The following is a 17,868-nucleotide window of genomic DNA, read 5'->3' as shown; positions in this document are numbered from 1 at the left end:
GAAATTCACGGTCGGCTAATTGCGTTTAATTCGGTGGAGCGTTACAGAATCGCCGAACAGAAAATGAAAGAATCGTAACAAGCCCCCTCGTCCCCTGGCCCATAAGCCATCGCGAGAGTTTCTTTCCTACGGCGGAGGCCGTGTCCCGTTGCCGTGAACTTTCCACGACTCTCCCGGTAATCGAACTCCGATCCCCTTTCCATTAATTAACGAAGAATCGCTATTGGAATTTTAATCGCGACAGCCGCGCGTCCACGGTTTTAAAGCGTGGCTTGCAACAAAAGGAGCGGAGCGGATCCACGCGACTCCTCCCCATCGGTTTCTCTTACTCATCCATTACTCGCGCGGCCGCCATTCTCTCATTCCCTCATTCCCTCGTTCCCTCGTTCTCTCGTTCTCTCATTCTCTCCCGGTCGCGGGGGGCAGAAACGCATTCGAAGGCCTGGACAGAAAAGGGGGGCCCCGTTTTTGTTGCCACGCTCGCACGCATCCCCGGCCCCCGGTAACGGCTCCAGCGGCAACACGAATTCACGGCGGAACATGATTAACGATCAACATTTTGCCGCGAGAAGTTATCGTATCGCCGAGATAAAGCCGCTAAAAAGCCCCGCTCGCCGGTTATCTGACCGCTAATGCCGCGATTATTGGACCGCTCCGCCGCGCCGGTTCCATTGAATCGAGACACACAAGTGCCTCGGAACGATCCTGCATAGACTGGATACATTTCCCGATTAAAACGGTTCCCGCCGAGCATCTCTCCGCGATACCGCCCGCCAACTTTCCGCACAAAGAAACCCGCGCGCCTCGCTGCACCGATATCGCCCCGGCGTTTTCTTGCGCACGCCAATCTTTCAATTTACCCGCTCGATTGTAACACACTGTATGTATATATACATCGTGGTTTTTATTCTTCATGGCAATTTACGCGATCTGAATTTACATCGATCTTTATACATCCAGCGAATTGGTCAAAAAATTGGAAAATAAAAATTTTGATTATTTTTCTATTTTTGTCATTTTCTTGCCAAGACAACGTTCTGAATTGCATTTTTTTTTACATTAAAAAAATTGATTCTTTTTGACCTGTCTTTGTAAAAAAAACCTGTGCATTAAGGGTTTAAAACTTACAATATATTGATGCTATATTGTATCATTATTTTTATAGTTGATATTAATAAGGCCCGCTTAGTGATTGCACTTTGATTTCGACGCCGGCCATGTTGCGAGTACCGCGCATCTTCAACGAGAATTTCAGCAGCGTTCCTTGGAAAAATGACGGGTCCTCTTCGTTGAAAGGCTCGCGATGGACCCGATGCTCGATTTCCGGCAGTTTCGAGGATCATTAGCATCGCCGTCGGTGGCGTGTCCCCCGCCCCGCGAAAACGCGGAGAATGGCCCAGACAACGAGGAGAGCACGGGCCCGCGAGATTGGCGCAAGCATTTCCAAGATTTCTTCGCCTCGCTAACGGCCACTTAACTCAGATTAGCCACGCGGACTGGTAGGAGGATCGTTGATGATGGTAAAAAGCCCGCAATAAGTCAGAACTCTGGGCTCTCCACCCCTGCCCCCCTTTCTCCCGGCGAACCCACGACCCCTTCGCTTCTTCAGGCCGTCTGGCCTGATAATCTCATTGCCGATGCCGAGATACCCGTGGCCGGCCCCCGCGCGAAAACCCCACCGAAATTCTCACGGATTTATACGGCCAATTTCTCCGCGTCGACGCGTCGGCGACTCGACGCCGTGTCAGTCACACGTGGCGGACGCGGAACCGATACGATTTCGGAGTTGGAAGCGCACAGTGGTTCGGAGAACTCGGTGACGAGTTGTTAGAACTTTCGAGCCTGCGATGAAATTTTTATTAAAAACGATTAAGTAAAATTAGAGAATTTTAGTTTCACGCGTGTAATATTTTATGGAACACGTTTTGTGAAATACACTGCGGCCGAACAACGCGCGACGTGGTCATCTTTCAATAATTATAACTTCCAAATTAATTTTTATAGGAAATTTATTTTTTATAGAAAATATTCTTTATTACTAGAACACGGACTCTGTTATAGTTCAAAGGTTATTTTACGTTAAATATAGCGAATTCTTTACAAGAAGAATATAAAGGGAAAATAGTTGGCAGAGTCGCCTCGCGAATTATGCGTCGGGAAAGAAAGGATTCGAAGGCGGGTGAGGCGATTAGCACCGGCAGCCGTTCTATCGACGCGCGAACGAACGAGTCCGACAGGTAGGTGGTACACGATCGACCAGTTTAATTCACTGTCATCGAGATTATGTTAATCTCGGGCCGTGGAAGCGGCAGTGGCAGCGGCAGCGCCCGGGGCAAGGGAGTTATTCGATCGGGCCGCAGAAAGCATCTCCCGCGGATCGTTGCCCCCGGGATATTGGATTATGTTTCACTGTTAACAGGTTACGTTTCATATCTCACTACGGCAGACATGCAACGCGCCGGAGAGCCAATGCCACGGCTAATCGACCGCCGGATCGATCACGGAGGGGAACCGGGAAGCCCCCAATCCTCTCCTGGATCCGCGACGTCGAGATCCGCGTCGATTCCCCCGATCATCCTTCGGTTCGATCAAACTCGTGCTGACGTTACACGATCGCTTTCAAAAAATCCTTTCTCGAGAGCCAACTTTTTCGAGGTCCGACAGCAATTTAGGATTATTTTCTTAAATAACTGAATCGTGGAATTTTTATTTAACACGTTCCGCGCCGAGCTGTATTTAGTATTTATTATTTAGTAGCAAGTCGGAAATAATGAAAGCAATCAACGCATTCAAGTCCCTCGAAATCCGTCCACCTACTTCTTTCGCCGATTATTCACCGGAGTGCATAAAATCCGGACAACGAACGGTCTCCCGGTCCTCCTGCGAGCATCCTAAATTGGCCCGCCCCTTATACCGAAAGCGTAACGACCCTAACCGACGCTGTCAGGAACAGTTTCTTCGCGGCGTCCGAAGCCGGAATAAAACCACGGCCAACCGGGCGCTGATTAATAACGGCGCGGTTTTTGCCGGGCGACGTTTTAATTAAGATAGAGGAAGAATTTTGGCAGCGTTCGCGCCGCCATAAATTGTTCCCCGTCCATTTACCGTAACCCCGCGACCAGAGGGGGTGAACAGGGTGTATGGGGGAGAGAACAGGGTCGTACCGAATGCGCATTTAGGGTGCGCGAGTACCACGAGGCACAATTACACGAATTATGCGTTAAAGAATGCGTTTAACCTCGGCAACGTGCGCCGAGTTGGCATCCAAGCGCGCGGAGCTCTGCCCGCCTCTCGCCACACTGCCGGCTCTCCATTAGACCGTTCAGAGATGGTTCAGAGACCATCTCCACGACACCAAAGCCCGGGGACTTTACAATTGGCTAGGTTTACGACGGACGACTAGCCGCCGACTAATTTATGCTAATACGAAACGGTTACGCGCCGGGGGCAGTGCAACGTCCGCACCTTTGCCGGCCGACGCGCGCCGATAAGATTAACCGAGCTCGTCTACAAAACTGTTCTCCAGTTATCGGTAGATAACTGTCGACCACCTGTCGAACCACCGGCCACCATTAATAATTAACCGTTCGCACTCGAAGTCCTTTCAACTGCAAAGCTAAAATAATTTTTCTGGCTTCTGGTATTTTACGTAACAAAATTCTTTTCATGAAATTGAGTCTCGTGACCAAAAGTTGAAAGCATTTGCTATATATTAGATAAAAATTGGCAAATTAGTAGACTACCTTCATGTATATAAAACGTAATAAAAATTAGGTAATTATTACCTAAATCATTCAATTTAGAATTTATTATCTAAATCATAAATTCGATGATTTTGAATTTCAACTGAAATTAGGATTAAATAGTACCGGGCGTGTATAATTAATAGAGCACCTTTTTATCCCTCGCCGTGGGTGCAGCGTTGAACTCACGAAGGAAAATTTGTCAGAGGAACTGCCTATCGTTTCACCGGTCCGCGGTTGGCAAAAACGTTCTTCTCTTCCCAGAGCCCGATGGCGTCGCGGATTAAATCGTCGAATTAGAGCTCGCAGATCGGTAGCGCGTTCCGCGGCCCTTAACGTAGGAGAGTGTGCGGAAAAGCGCTTAGAAAAATTGAATTCCTTAGGTGGCGGGTTTCGCGCGCGTTGCATTCAATTTGATAGAAACGCGTCGCGCGGTCTCGTCGTCTGTCACGGTGGTGGGCCCCTCTTCAAGAGGACGGAGCTGAGGAGGAGGAGGAGGAGGAAGAAGGAAGAAGCCGTCTTGCGCTTTTCTGCGACGAACCTCACCGTGGGGACCGCCAAAAAAAATACCTCCGGGCTGTAAATAAGTTTCGACGCGCGGTTACAGCTGTACCAGAGCAGTTTTCTCCGCGCGAAACGGAGCGGGCGAGTTCGAGGAGGAAGAGAGAGGGAGAGAGAGAAAGAGAGAGAGTCGGCGAGCAGATGGGCTTGTGGGACACTCGCGTTTCCGTGCGACGCGCGAGCCGGCCGGGGCTTTTCTTTCCTCGCAGATCCAGCATCTGCGCGACTCGCCGGTGTCGCGCGGACCGTATTGTGAGAATGTACGACGATAATAATGGCACGTCCGCCGACGTGGGTGACTATAAAACCTCGAGACGCGCGGCGCTCTTCGCTCCGCGAAACAGCCCTCGGGGAGCTCCGCCCGGGAAACGACAGATTAAAACGCCTCCGAGTGACGAGCTAGGTGAGAACCGTTTATCCTAGAATCTCGTTTCCCTGTTTTTCTGCGTCGCGTGTGGCTCGATTCGACTTCCCGGATCGCCTAGATCGCGTGGATCCGGCTCGGAAAAAACATCCTCCAATTAGGCCTGCCGCGACGAATCGGTCCCCCGGTGCGCTCGATGGCGCACCGGTCATTGCGACGAGAAAAGCGAAATTAATCCTTCTCTTTCTACCTTCTCTCTTTTTTTAACGTCATTGCGTTCGTTGTACAATTTTTAAAAAAGAATTCCCGAAGGTGAGGACTCAACCGTCGCGACGTTATCTGCGCACGATACCTAAATATCGTGCGGCTAAAACAAAGTGTACTATGGCGACGATTGAATTATAACAGGACAGCAGTCGTCCGATAAGCGCTGTGCGAGACGCGTTCGTGAAAGAAGGAATTGATCGAGCTATTCCACGAAGCCGGACACGTGGTGGCGTGGCAAAGCCGGCCCGTGGAACGAGTGAATCACCGAGTTGCGTGGCTTTCGGAGCTATAAAGGGATCATCCGAAAAAGAAATTGGGTCCGCGGCGATTCTCACAGCAATACAGTCTCGCGATCGCGACGACCGGCCCGCGATAAATCAAGTAATTAAACGGCGCGTCTTAAGCGGTGACTAACCGTCGCGCAGTAAACCAAGGCAGCTGTGCAACACGGTTTACATCATCGGGCGACACGCGCGTCGAACGATCGGCGAACACGTTTCCGTTCGGTCGTGGGATCTCGTTTCGAGACAACGATTAGCCGGCCACCACGGTGTATGTACCTTCACCGAATGAAACAACGTTCTTCCAGTCGATGCAACGTCGGCCCGGTTAGTTTATTTAGTAAACGGGCAGAGGCGCGAGGTGTCACGCCGGAATTAATGAGAGTTGATTTACTTGATTGAAGTGGCAGGAGGCGCGCGGCAGACTCTGAAAGGATCCTGCTGTCAGGCCGGAAGATGCATGGCACGCAACGAGATTTACTCAAAGACGGCTGGTGCATTAAGTAACTCGCCGAGAATCTCGTTTCACGATCCCATCAAAGTTGGATCGTAAGAGACATGATTTAATACGTCTCGCGCGAGCCGCCCCGGGGGGACCTGCAACTTGTTAATCCGATGAGTTACGCGAGGCACAATCAATAAGAACGCGATAAATCCGGCTTCGCTAAACGCCCGTGAAGTCGCCGCTGAAAAAAATCAACGAGCCTTTCCTTTCGTCCTTTCACCCCCTCGTTTAGTCTCATTAACCACGCGGATGCTCGCCGTTAATTGATCGGGGGGATAATCGGCTGGCCGCGAATTAAAGCTCGGTTTATTTCCCGCGGCGAAATTAGCTAGATCTTAATTATTATCTAGAGTTTAATCCGAGGATCCTAGCGCATTTTTTGGATATTTATTTCGATTATTTGCAAAGAATATTCTAGCACTGAATTAATCAACAGGCGAGGAGTTTAGGCTAGCAGACTAGGCGTTTGTAATGGAATTGATCCAATCGAGGAGACATTTATTTCGCCTAGGAGCAATAGCATCTTCCTTGCAAAAAATGGAAAAATTTTCCCATCGTCGAAAGTTCTCCGCAAAATCGTCGAAGCTGCCGCTTCGACTGGCAGGACATCTCCAACTGCGAGCGCAGAGTCGCGAATACAATATCGCAGATAAAACGGTCCGTCTCCCTAGAATTTAATAGCGCCGGTGAAAAATGAGGCAGCCCGGCTCTCCTCGTTTACCACGGTCGTTTATCGGCGATACACATCGATCGGGTAAACTCTCCCGAAATTGTCCGGCGAGGTTAACTTAACCGGCGCGGAACAAGTTTTGCAGCCCGGCTGCCGACAACTTCGGCGAACTCCCTTCAAAGACCAATAATCTGGGCCAAGTGGATACTCGGTCCAGTCCCGGTGACAATGCCGATGCGCCTCCCGTGTCCGCCGATTGCAGTTTAACCGAAAACATTTTCGATCCCCCAATTGCGGCGATCACGGCGCGGCGGGGGCCGACAACGATCAGCGGGAACAACAGGCGGAATACAGGGTGGCCGGAAAATCACTCTCAGATGGAAACGAGAGGATTCCTGAAGTCGTTTGCAGTAACTTTTTTCTTTCAAAGAATTTTCTCCTTAGTATCATTAAGGAGATATTAATAAAAAAGCACTGACCAATGAGAGGCGAGCTCTACTGGCGTTACTGGGTTTTGACCGTGTGTTGGCTCGGTTATCCAGCACCAGCTGGTCTCGCCTCTCATCGGTCAATGTTTTTCATTAATAACTCGTGCACAAAGCCGCGTAGAATATTTTTCCACAGGGAAAAAGTTGCTCGAAATCACCGCCAGCTATCTCTTATTCCTAGATCGTTGAATATTCTTGGAACACCCTGTAGACAATTGGGCGAGCCAGGGCCTGGAAAGAGTACGCCGGATAATTTTATTTGGAAAGCGAGCGCTCGCACTTTACAACCGACCACTGCAAACTGCTTTGGAGCCACGCCAGAAGGCTCCATTCAAATGTTGCATAGATTTCGCTCGCGGAATGGAACGGAATTTTCCCGGATCGTAGAATCGTCGCTCCATTTGGAGTATTAATCTCGATCTTTCCTTTTCGGTGGCTCGGCTAGGTTCGCCTAGTTTGCTCGGGACAGGAGAGGGGAGAGGGGAGGGAGGCTGAATGAGATGGAAATGCGTTTTTAATGGAGAGGTGGCGAGGTAGATCCGGGACGGAGTTATTCTGGAATTTGTAGACGGGAGAGCCGGGGGATCCTGGGATCCACGCGGAGTCGCGGCAGAGGATTCTAGAACAGATAGATAGAAGTCGGCGCGCGTCCCAGGGTCCGTGGACCTAACACTTTGGCACGTGCACTTTCGAGTCCGGCGACGCTAACGAGGTGTCATCGGCAAATGTTACGTCAAAGAGCTGAGACATAGTCCTGAAATACGCGTGTCCTCGATTCAGAAAACCTTGAATTATCGCATCTGTCGCAGGAGATCCTCTAGCTTCAGATGTATAGTTTATCTTTCTCAGCTTCGTTTGGGTTTGATCCAAGTTTCTGAATAACGCGAGTGAAACCTTCTGCTGTTTACTAGGGGTATTACTCAGGCATCAGGTGGGGTTATACTCGCGCTCCCCTTAATTTCCAGGTACTTGGCATTAAAATCAAATTAGGTACTACTTAGATAAAGGCGATAAATCATTCGCCACTTGAACGACTAAATCATTCACCGACTTCCATGTCGAGTACCCGAAACCATCGACGCGCCAAAAATTCTCCCATCGCACAACCTGCACCAAATAAACGTCAACCTTTATAAATTGCAATAAATATCTTCCCGTCAAACAATTCGCGATGAATTGGTTCGGCATAGAAGCATCATTCCCGGAGCCACCGATCCATCGCGGTCATAAATTCGTCGAAAATATGCTCTCGCCGCGCGATAACGTAATTCACGTTTTCAGCCCCCGTCCCGACCGCAGTTCATCACAGCTAAAAGCCCGCGCCTTATCGAGCGCCGGCTGATAAGGCGATCGCGCCTACGCTCTCGCGAACGAGGATCACCCCGTGGGTACCTCTTTCTACAGTCTTCTCTGGCTAGGCCGCGAATAAACAAGGGACCACTTACCGAGGAGAGATCCTCCGCGTTCCCACGGCGGATATTCCCGCGGTGTCCAGTTTCTTTCGACGCGAGTGAAGGCGACGCCGTGAATCACGCCTTTTACTTTTCTGTTCCAGCATCATATCAAATTTAGGCACGAGAGACACCGGCGACAACATGGCGAGAGCTACCTGCACAGCAGCTCGGTCCTCGACACGGACGAGCCCGAAAGTGGCACCTGGGGACCATGGTCGACGCCCAGCTCCTGCTCCAGGTCCTGCGGAGGCGGCGTCTCCCATCAGATTAGACAGTGTCTCGATATAGAGTGAGTCCATCATCTGCTCTACCACCCTCCGGAGGAACCTCTTAACCATTTATCAGATTATTCCGCAGCTTTAGTGGGCCGCTCGGATGCCGGCTGATAAGAATTAATCAGAGAACGCGATAACAAAATGTTACGCCTGAAACCTAATAAACAGACGTTATAGAAAAATTTATACAGCTTGGTAATTATCTGTTAAAAATGCTCCCGATGCGTCCACTGTTTTATATTTTATTTACTCGGCTTTGCTGTAGACTGTTGTTAACCCTTTGCCCTCGAGGCTGTTTCAATCCGAAACTATTTCAATTCGAAAATATGTTTTTCAAAGAGGATTTCTAATTAATTCGCGGGATCGTTTGTTCCATATTTCTGCTTTATTATTTAATCGGCCGGTAAGCGCGTCGAGATTATGACAATTATTTTCGTGGGTCGGCGGAGACAGGTGTCGTGTTAATATTAATTAGGGAAGGAGCGAGGAAGACGGCGGGTAACAAGAAATTTGAAATTCCGCGGACGTGCTAAATGCTCGGAGGGTCGACTAATGGGAAATTAATTTTTTAGCCCGTCATTTCCCGCGGGGATGGGTTTCCTTAAATTGAATCACGCGCGCAGGTGGGGTTGCCGCGCTTCGGGGCCCTCTTTCGCCAGAATTTTTCACGCGCCCGACGAAACTTCCGATGAGATCGCGGCAAATCCCTCCTTATCTTCTGGCCGAGATTAACCTCGACTACCCATTTCGCTTTCTGTTCGCCATCTCCGCGAATTTTCGCGCGGTCCTGGACCCCCGTGGCCCTATCTCCACCCTCGACGGACCATTTAACCCCTTGCGCTATGATAACGAACGAGCCTCGAGACGAACGTTTCACATATTATATAATAAACATCGCTGCCAATCGCTTCTATTAAATCGAAAATAAAATACGTCACAGTGCAGGGGATTAAAGGAAATTTCGTAATACAACTTTTATAATGTCCGTGTATCGATCGCGAAGAAATTGAAGTATTTGGCTCGTTCGATTGCAAATTTAATCAATGAAACTCGTGTACGAACTCGTTCGCACGCAAAGTCATTTAATTTGTTCGCATACGAAGTCATTCGATTCTTTCATATGCGATTCCATTTGTTCGTACGAGGATTCATTTAATTCTTCCACTTGCGCAGCGCATCGAAGTTTCATTCCGTTTTATTAATCTTCCAGCGAAGCCCTTCTATAAAATAGGAATTACGCGTAATATAATAAAATTGTAATATATTTGTACAGTATCGGTACGAATAAATATTGTAATATAATTGTGACGGAATAAAGTGTGTATGCAATTTAGCATAAACGCGTAATAACGGTGCAGCGCGCGGATGCGGAATTAAGAGGCAGCTTTCGCGAGTAAAAGTCGGCGAAGAAAATCGCGGGCCGGCGAAAATCGTGTTCCGCAAAATCGAGAGTGAATCCGCCGGGTAATAACACGTTCGAGGCGGTTCGAGAAAGCGAGGCGCTCGCGTCGGAGGAGCATTTAGGCCGGGAAATAATTTCGCGGTATCGGTCGGATCGTGTCATAGGTCAGAGACGGTCGAGATCGCGTAGGACGCGCGGTCCGATCCCGCGCCGACTTTACAGCTCTTTTCAATTTACGATATCGAGACGCAGCATCGGCCGGGGGGGACTGGCTTATCGATATTAATTCCCTCGGGCGTGCTATTAGGTTAATATCTTGACACGACGATGGCGGACGGGACACGCTAATGCGACAGGTGTAGCTCGCCGCTTTCGGCGCGGCCGAAACTCCCGAATTATTGCCGGCGTATAAACTTTCGATTAATCGTCGCTTAAACTCGAAATATGCTATCGTAAACATTTCGCCCGCGTTAAATCGTCGCTACCATTTCTCATATCGAATTCGTTTAAATTCTCGGACGCCGCTCTCCGAATTATTCCGTCGAAATACATATCATAATTGCATCGGGCATCGGACTGCATTTAATGGTCCGATCGCGCGAGGTTTAGCGGGTTTGGAAAAATTAATATTCCACTTGTATCGATATTGCTAGGTTTTCGTTTATTATAAAAATTCTGCGTCGATATTCCACTTGACAATTGAACCCCTTGTTCTCGATCTTCTATAATTTTTTAAAGCTTGTTTTATTATTAAAACATATGTGTTTGCTGTCGCAAAAAGCTCTGCTGAAAATTGATATTTTCATTTCGTCGCGCGCGTTACACTGGCTATGAACATTTCAGCATACAATCCGCTCTTCGTGTCCGCAATATTAAAATATTTAAATAACAATTTTCCGGACAAATGTCATTTATATTAGCAGACGATGTGGATAAAGATTTCAATTTTTATTATATTATCTCTTCATGCTGCGAGGATTGTTCGTTTAATGCTCCTAGGGCGTATGAAACGATTGATAATGTGCTTTTAATTTGTCGGATCACTGTGTCTGTCCATTGCAGGCTGTTTCTACTTGCAGTAGATATCGAGGCTGGTAGTATTACATATTTCGCTGTCGTTATAAAATAATACCAAAGTCAGCGGTCCAGACGACCTCGACTTTCATTGCCCAAGGTTTTTCATTAATAAATCCTAAACAAAGCTTCATAGAACATTCTCGCTAAGGAAAAAGTTGCCTAAAATGATCTGAGGATGATCTCGCTTCCTCTCTCACTTCCAAGAAGTACCATAATTTCGCGACGCTCTGTACACCACACTGGATTTACGCGCTTATTCGCACGTGCTGCACAACTAAACAGCGCCGTTTAAATCTAAACTATTTATGGGTACGAAACGGTCATAGTCGAATCTAAACTATTTACGGCCATGAAACAGTCGTTTGATATCACTTATGGATGAAGAAGCATTTCCGATCGAGCACGCATCACGGCCGACGAATAAATGAATTTCGAACGAGCGGTCGACGGCGTGCCTGAAAAAAAGATGGGCGCGCGCACCGGGTTTTGTCCGTGTTTTACGAGCATGTTACGCCGGCAACGGTTACACATCCCGGCGATAGATTTCCGCATGAAAATTTCAGCGCGCGCCCGCGCGATCCCTGCAAACGTAATTTCACCGAAAGCGACGCGAATTATTGAGAAGCGGAGATCCGCGTTTTTCCCTTCCGTGGATTCCGGCGTTCCCCACGTGGGCGGAGGCGGAGCGTCGGCGGTTTTACGGGAAGGGGCGAGGACGGAGTGGTTTAAAAAAAAAGGAAGAACCGGTCGTTCCACTTTTCCTTCGAGTTTTCATCGGAAGAAGCTCGTTAACGAGGGAAGCGCGCGGCCGATGCGCGATTTAACGGAGTGTGAATTCCTGATTAGAGATACCGACCGGCGTTTCGATGCAAAATCGACGCCGCCGCCGCCGCCGACGCCGCTCGTAATCGAGATTAGAATCGAACCGCTAACGCGATTCCAGTCGAACAGAAAACGATCCCCATTCGCTCGCGCGCCAGTGACAATGTTCGAAAAAAAGGAGCGCGATAAAAGAGATAAACACTCGATCCTTTTTGCCAACAGTTCCAATTATGTGTCTGATAAAAGTTCATCCAGCTCCGGTCTCCGCGATCTAGAAAGTCCATAATTTTCTTCTAATAATATCACACTAATTCCTTTTAATAATAGCACACTAATTCCTTTTAATAATAGCACACTAATTCCTTTTAATAATACTATACAATTTACTTCTAATAATACTACGCAATTTCCGTGTATTAAATTATAATCAGACCGCAAATTCCATACGAATTTAAACCAGAATATAAACCTAAATCTACCTAAATACATCACGTCATTCAACTGTATTTTATTATATCAAATAATATGATTAAAATTAATTTTCCCATTGATATCCAAATGAACGCGATTTGATAAATAAATGAATACGTTGTAAATTTAATTCAACTATTGGAACTAAATTTACAGTTAAACTGTCGTCAGCAGAGCCGTTCAATTATTCAGAAATCCTCTAGTTAATGGCCGTTCTAAGTGGACAGAGGCAGATAGAGAAAACAGTACGGCCGAGCCGCCGTTTGAAAAGCTCCGTCCCTCCCCCCGTAACGTCCTCGTTGAAATATTATTATCCAGCAGAAGATGCGGTGCCCGCATAGCTGCCAGGACTTTGTTTCTTATTGTTCCGCCGACCTTACAACGCTTTAGAGGAAGCTCGGTTCAGTCGTTATAAAAACGTCTTATTGTTGCAGCGACAATGGCTACAACAGGTGCACGGGAGCATCCAGGCGATTCTTCTCCTGCAACGTTCAGGTGAGTGTTTGTCCGCGATATCTGGTACGGTAATAAACGTTTATGATAACGAAGCGAAACATGGAACATCCGTTTCGGTCTGCTCGCTTCGAATGCTGTTTTAATTGCTCGCGATTAAATCGATTGTCGCAGAAACGAAATCGGTGCTTCGCAGCTTAGAATTTATAGAAATCCAGAGCAATTTAATTGCGTTTGTAAAACAATTTTGAGATCTGTATGATATTAATTTAAGTAGCAGGAAATTATATTAAAAATGAAACAGAAGATTATTTATCCTTGTTAATTTCCAAACGATTTCCAAATATTTAAACCACGAGGGATCCTCGTGCGATCCCATGGTGTATTTAGTATAATAAACCGAACCAGGAAAATAGGTCGCCGTTCAATTCTGTTGGCTTCGAAACGATTTCATTGTCGCGGATTACGAAAATCTTTGCGCTGCGGGGAAACGCGCGAGTCGCGCGCACCAAAATGCCGGTGCTAGAATCTGATTAATCGTTGCGCAACTGCGGCTGATTTATGCGATTTGCTTTAATAGATCGAACAGCTTGACAGTCTATCAAGGGACGCGGATGCATCGACGCATGACGCCGGGCTTCAATTATACTGATCTGCATGCGATCGCGAATCAATGAATCGAATCTGATAGTTCTATTACGTACACTGCCGTCGCGGTACTGCTTCGTTTATCGATCCGAAAAATCAGAATTTCTCGAAGACAGACATTTGTGAATGAAACTCGCGTTGGGAAAAGTGTATTGAAACAAATGCCGCACATTTTCATTAAATTAATAGCTTTTGAAAAAAAGATATGCAGTTTTATATACTCGCTTAGAAATTCGATATTTCATATGCATCAACCTAATATTCTGGCTTACAGTATTTCTATCTTATTCGATAAAGTGCATATGAAATGTCGAATGTTTAAGTAACTATATAAAACTGTATATCTTTTTTCAAGAGCCATTGATTTAATAAAAAAAAAGATTAATACCTAATCCACCAAAATGAATACCACCAACCTAATGCATGCATAATCGAAGAAAGCATTGCTCCCGGTTAAAGAGAAAGGGCCAGTCGAGCCACCGGCACGAATTTACGTTTCCTCGTCCCTAACCTTTGAATATATCGGTCAATTCGCCGAGCAGCATCGGTTCGCCACGGTCTTCTATAAAATGATTTATATCATTATTTAATTCGGTTCGTTAAATGTCAGCCGCAGCCGCATTGAACCCTGAACCATTGTGTTGTTCACGTGTGGCCGACTGAACGAACCCGGGTCGCCATCTCCTCCTCTCTCCTCTCTCTCTCTTTCTCTCGATCTCTGGTCTCTTTGTTGTCTTCTTCTTCGGCTCTCCGTTTCAGCGCGGATCGATCCGAACAACCGAGAGTCTTGACGGCCTCGTGCCGCGCCGCGTCAAACTTTCATTTAAAACTACTTAATCAACGGGGACACTGGACTGTTAGCTCCCCGTTCTTTTCTCACCGGACTCAGGTGATCTTGACAAATTGTTTCGATGATCGATTAATCCCCGCCAGCAGAATTGCCGGCCCGTTCCCAGCGATCGTTCGTTTGCGTTCACGCTGGAATACCGTGGCGTTCGCTGTCGTTGCATAAATTGAAAATTTATAGAAATCAGTGCAATTGGTGCAGGATGTCTTGGGACATCCATCGCTTACGGAGTTAGAGCACGCGATTCTCTCTGGTCGTCCCTTCTGCGATCAAATTCGTATAAATTCATTCGAGTTTCGAGCAGAATAAAAATCGCTGGTACACGACCGCGTGGAGGATCGCGGCGGTCACGATCGCATAAAATCGACGTCCCTTATATATCCCAAAGCATCGTGCACACCGGCGGGGGACTTTGCGATACCGACGTTCGTCTTTCCGAAAAATCGTCCGACCAGCTGTTCGATATTTCCGTGTCGCGGCAAGAAAGCGAAATAAAAATGGCGAACGGTTCTCCTGTCGGCGACACGTTCCACGGGCCGTCGCCCCGTCCGGCGAATATAAAACGTAATTGTCAATTAATAATCGCGGGAAACAAAGGGTTAAACGGTCGGTGACAAGCAACCGGTTCTTGGAACTGTGCCCGGCGTTGTGTTCGAGGCGGATGGAGTTTACGAGGTCACCGGGACGCCGTAAAATCGCAGGCGCGCGTCCAGGTACGCGCGCGCGTATCGGCCTAACAGGGCTCTCTCTCCCCGTCGCCGATGATATTCCTTGTCCCGCGCGGCGGCCTGATCGACGCGTTGACCCTCGCTGAAATACAACGCGGGATTAAAAGTTTACAACGGCTGTAAAGATCGCCCTCTCCCTGGGGGATGTGTCCACTAAATCCCCGGCTCGAGGATACACTCTCGGCCTGCGCCTTCGGGACATCGGCAGAAGTTAAAACCGCGGGATCTCGTGGCGGCAGTCGTAAACACGCCGCCTGTCTACAGGCTTCCTCAAAACACGCGTCGCGCCATTCTTTTTCTTTTCATCCGGCAACCTCCACTGTTCGTGACGCAGGATTGTCGGGCGCTTCGAGACGAGTTCGACGACTTTTTGTGTTCAAAAACTTGGTTGCCCGAAATTCGGCCGGAGAATATTTTTGCTCGATCATTTTTGAGACGCCCTGTATATACAGCGGCCGACGGAGTCGTAAGTCTCAGGGACCAACGAAGTTCTTTAGAAACTCGAAACATTAGATGCACGATGGCGTCGTTATCGTTGCCTGGGATTTTCCACCGCAAAGCTACGATTAGCGTGAAACGTGTCTAATTTTTTTATCGGTACTATGAACCGCCTTTTAAAATTCCATTCGACGGTGTCTTTTAATTAACGATCGTTCGGCGTTCGGAGTTGCAAAATCTTTCTTTTTCACTCTTAATAGTCGCGGAACGATGCCGAGTCACGTTTGACCCAAGCTAAATTAGTGTACCTCGGACATTATGCAGAATGTAAAAGGTTTTGTTGTTTAAAAATATATACCTGAAATGTGGCTGTTAAATGAATTATGTTTCTTCGATGCAGCGGTTATTATAGTATAAAAATAGAAAGCAGATAGTACAGTTAATCTTTTGAACTTAAGAAATATAGTTATCGTAGAATATTACAATAACATTATAAGAGTTTTGAGTAAGAAATATTATTTTCCCGCTTCGAATCCATTAGCCGCGACGGCGCAATCGCGGTAAATTGTTTCCCATCGAACGGCACGTATCCTCCGAGAACGTAGGAGGGTATCGTGCGCCGCTTAGCGGGATCAAAACCTAATTTCTCCTATGCACGCAGTCCGCATGAATTTGTGACGGCAATCGAAGGCGGCGCTCGAATCAATTCTCGCGAGGACCGGCATCCATCAATCGGGAACCCCTCCGCGTTAATTTCATCTTCCCGGGTCACGAACGTATTCCAGCCGCACAAGCGTGTCCGGAACCACCACCGACGACGGCGACGATTCCTTGACCCTCGCCGTTTCCCCGGCCAAGCGGGAATATGGACGCCTCGGTCTCCGTGGAAATGTATTTCCAAGGGTCACGTGGCCGCCATAAAATGATCGACGCCGCCGAATCATTTTCCCGGTGAATCGTTTCGACTGTATGATTGCCACGAACCTCCTCCGGGTGAGGAACGAGAAGAAAATGGCCGATAATCGCGGTCCATCCGTCAGCGGAGAAAGAAAGAGAAATGAAATTGCAGCCCCCCCGTGTCCTGGATACTCCAGGGGCAAAAAGAAAAACCCCGGTCGGCGGACGATTTCGTCGAGCGTTCTCCACCGAAAATATTCTGGATCTCTTTCGCCGGGCAATTCTGAGGCAATTTTGATTCTCAAAAAATATTTTAAAATATCCTACCTTTGGAAGGGTGAAAAAAACAACGTTACAAATTTTTTTAAATTCTAGAAAATAAATTATATAGTCGTTAAGATTTATTCTAAAAATTACCAAACTAATTCTGTTCCATTTCGATTAATTTAATTCGTCGACGATGTACGACCAGAGATGCACCTCGACTGGGCCGGTAGCGGACTTAACTCTTTCTTCGGAAAGTTCCGCTCCCAGGTGGACGCCGATGGGGTTGCTATACCGCGGACGGGCCACCGAAAATCCCGAACGGCTTAGGGAAGGACCTTTAATGGTCTCCGAACGCGACAATATGACCCGGCCGGGCGATACTATAGCAGCGCGCTGTCGGAGATACTAAAATTTATGAACGGCCGGCCATTATGCGGCCTCGAGTCGCGAAGTATTAACTTTGTTAAAGCGGCGCGGCGGAGGGGTGCTAAACGAAACCGGCCACAGGTTGCGTCGCTGCCGTGCACGGACACGCTGCTCCTGGATATTAATTGTCGGCCGATTTATTCAACAGAGACGATCGTCGTCTAATTCTTTCCTCATTGTATACCGCCGTCTTTGGCTTTTCTTTCACCAAGCGGCGTTCGTTTCTGAAACAGACTGTCGTTGACAAAATAATAATTTCCGTCGACGAAATAATAATATCCGTCTCCGCCAAAAAGGCGAGATCGTCGCGACAATAGCACGGACTCGAAGAACCGTACGAATCGTCGGCAACGAGACGATTCCGCGGGGAAAGAGAGAAGACCATAATTAAAGGATTAACCGGAGAGAAAATCATTTTTGCGGCAAGCGAGGCGCGTTTTTCTTTCGCGACCGTTTTTTTTTCGAAACGAAGAACGGGGCGCGCGGCAACAATGTACATTGTACGGGAAACGTCGGCGTCGTTTGTTGCGCAACCGATTTCAACGGGTTGAACGACCGAGTCGCCGAGCCACTTTAGAATCAAACGGGGCGATCCGTTTCATAACGCGAACGGGGGTATAAGAGGGTTTGCGCCGCGGCGGCGCTGCAAAAATTGCCTCGAACGCGGGGCTCATTGTTCTCGCCCCCCTTTGTCTCGAGATTTCGTAATTAGTAACAATGCCCGCCGGCTAAACAGCGATTATCGAACGGGCGGAGACTCCCCCCGGGGGCTTCGGTTTACCGG

General features: G+C 47.9%; 1 protein-coding gene across 6 annotated transcripts in view; it reads left to right on the top strand.

The window, feature by feature from the left end:
* The window catches only part of Ppn (proteoglycan-like sulfated glycoprotein papilin), a 140,048-nt gene that overhangs the window by 99,242 nt on the left and 22,938 nt on the right, over positions 1-17,868 (top strand). For all 6 annotated transcript variants that reach the window (XM_078189446.1, XM_078189725.1, XM_078189538.1 and 3 more), the window contains exons 3-4: positions 8,435-8,622; positions 12,815-12,875. In XM_078189446.1, coding sequence (XP_078045572.1) covers positions 8,435-8,622; positions 12,815-12,875 — 249 coding nt within the window. The remainder of the gene's footprint in view (positions 1-8,434; positions 8,623-12,814; positions 12,876-17,868) is intronic.

This window comes from Augochlora pura, chromosome 1 (genome assembly GCF_028453695.1).
Source record: "Augochlora pura isolate Apur16 chromosome 1, APUR_v2.2.1, whole genome shotgun sequence".
Lineage (NCBI taxonomy): Eukaryota > Metazoa > Arthropoda > Insecta > Hymenoptera > Halictidae > Augochlora > Augochlora pura.
Note: the sequence above shows the minus strand (reverse complement) of the source record. Positions and strands in the feature narration are given on the sequence as shown.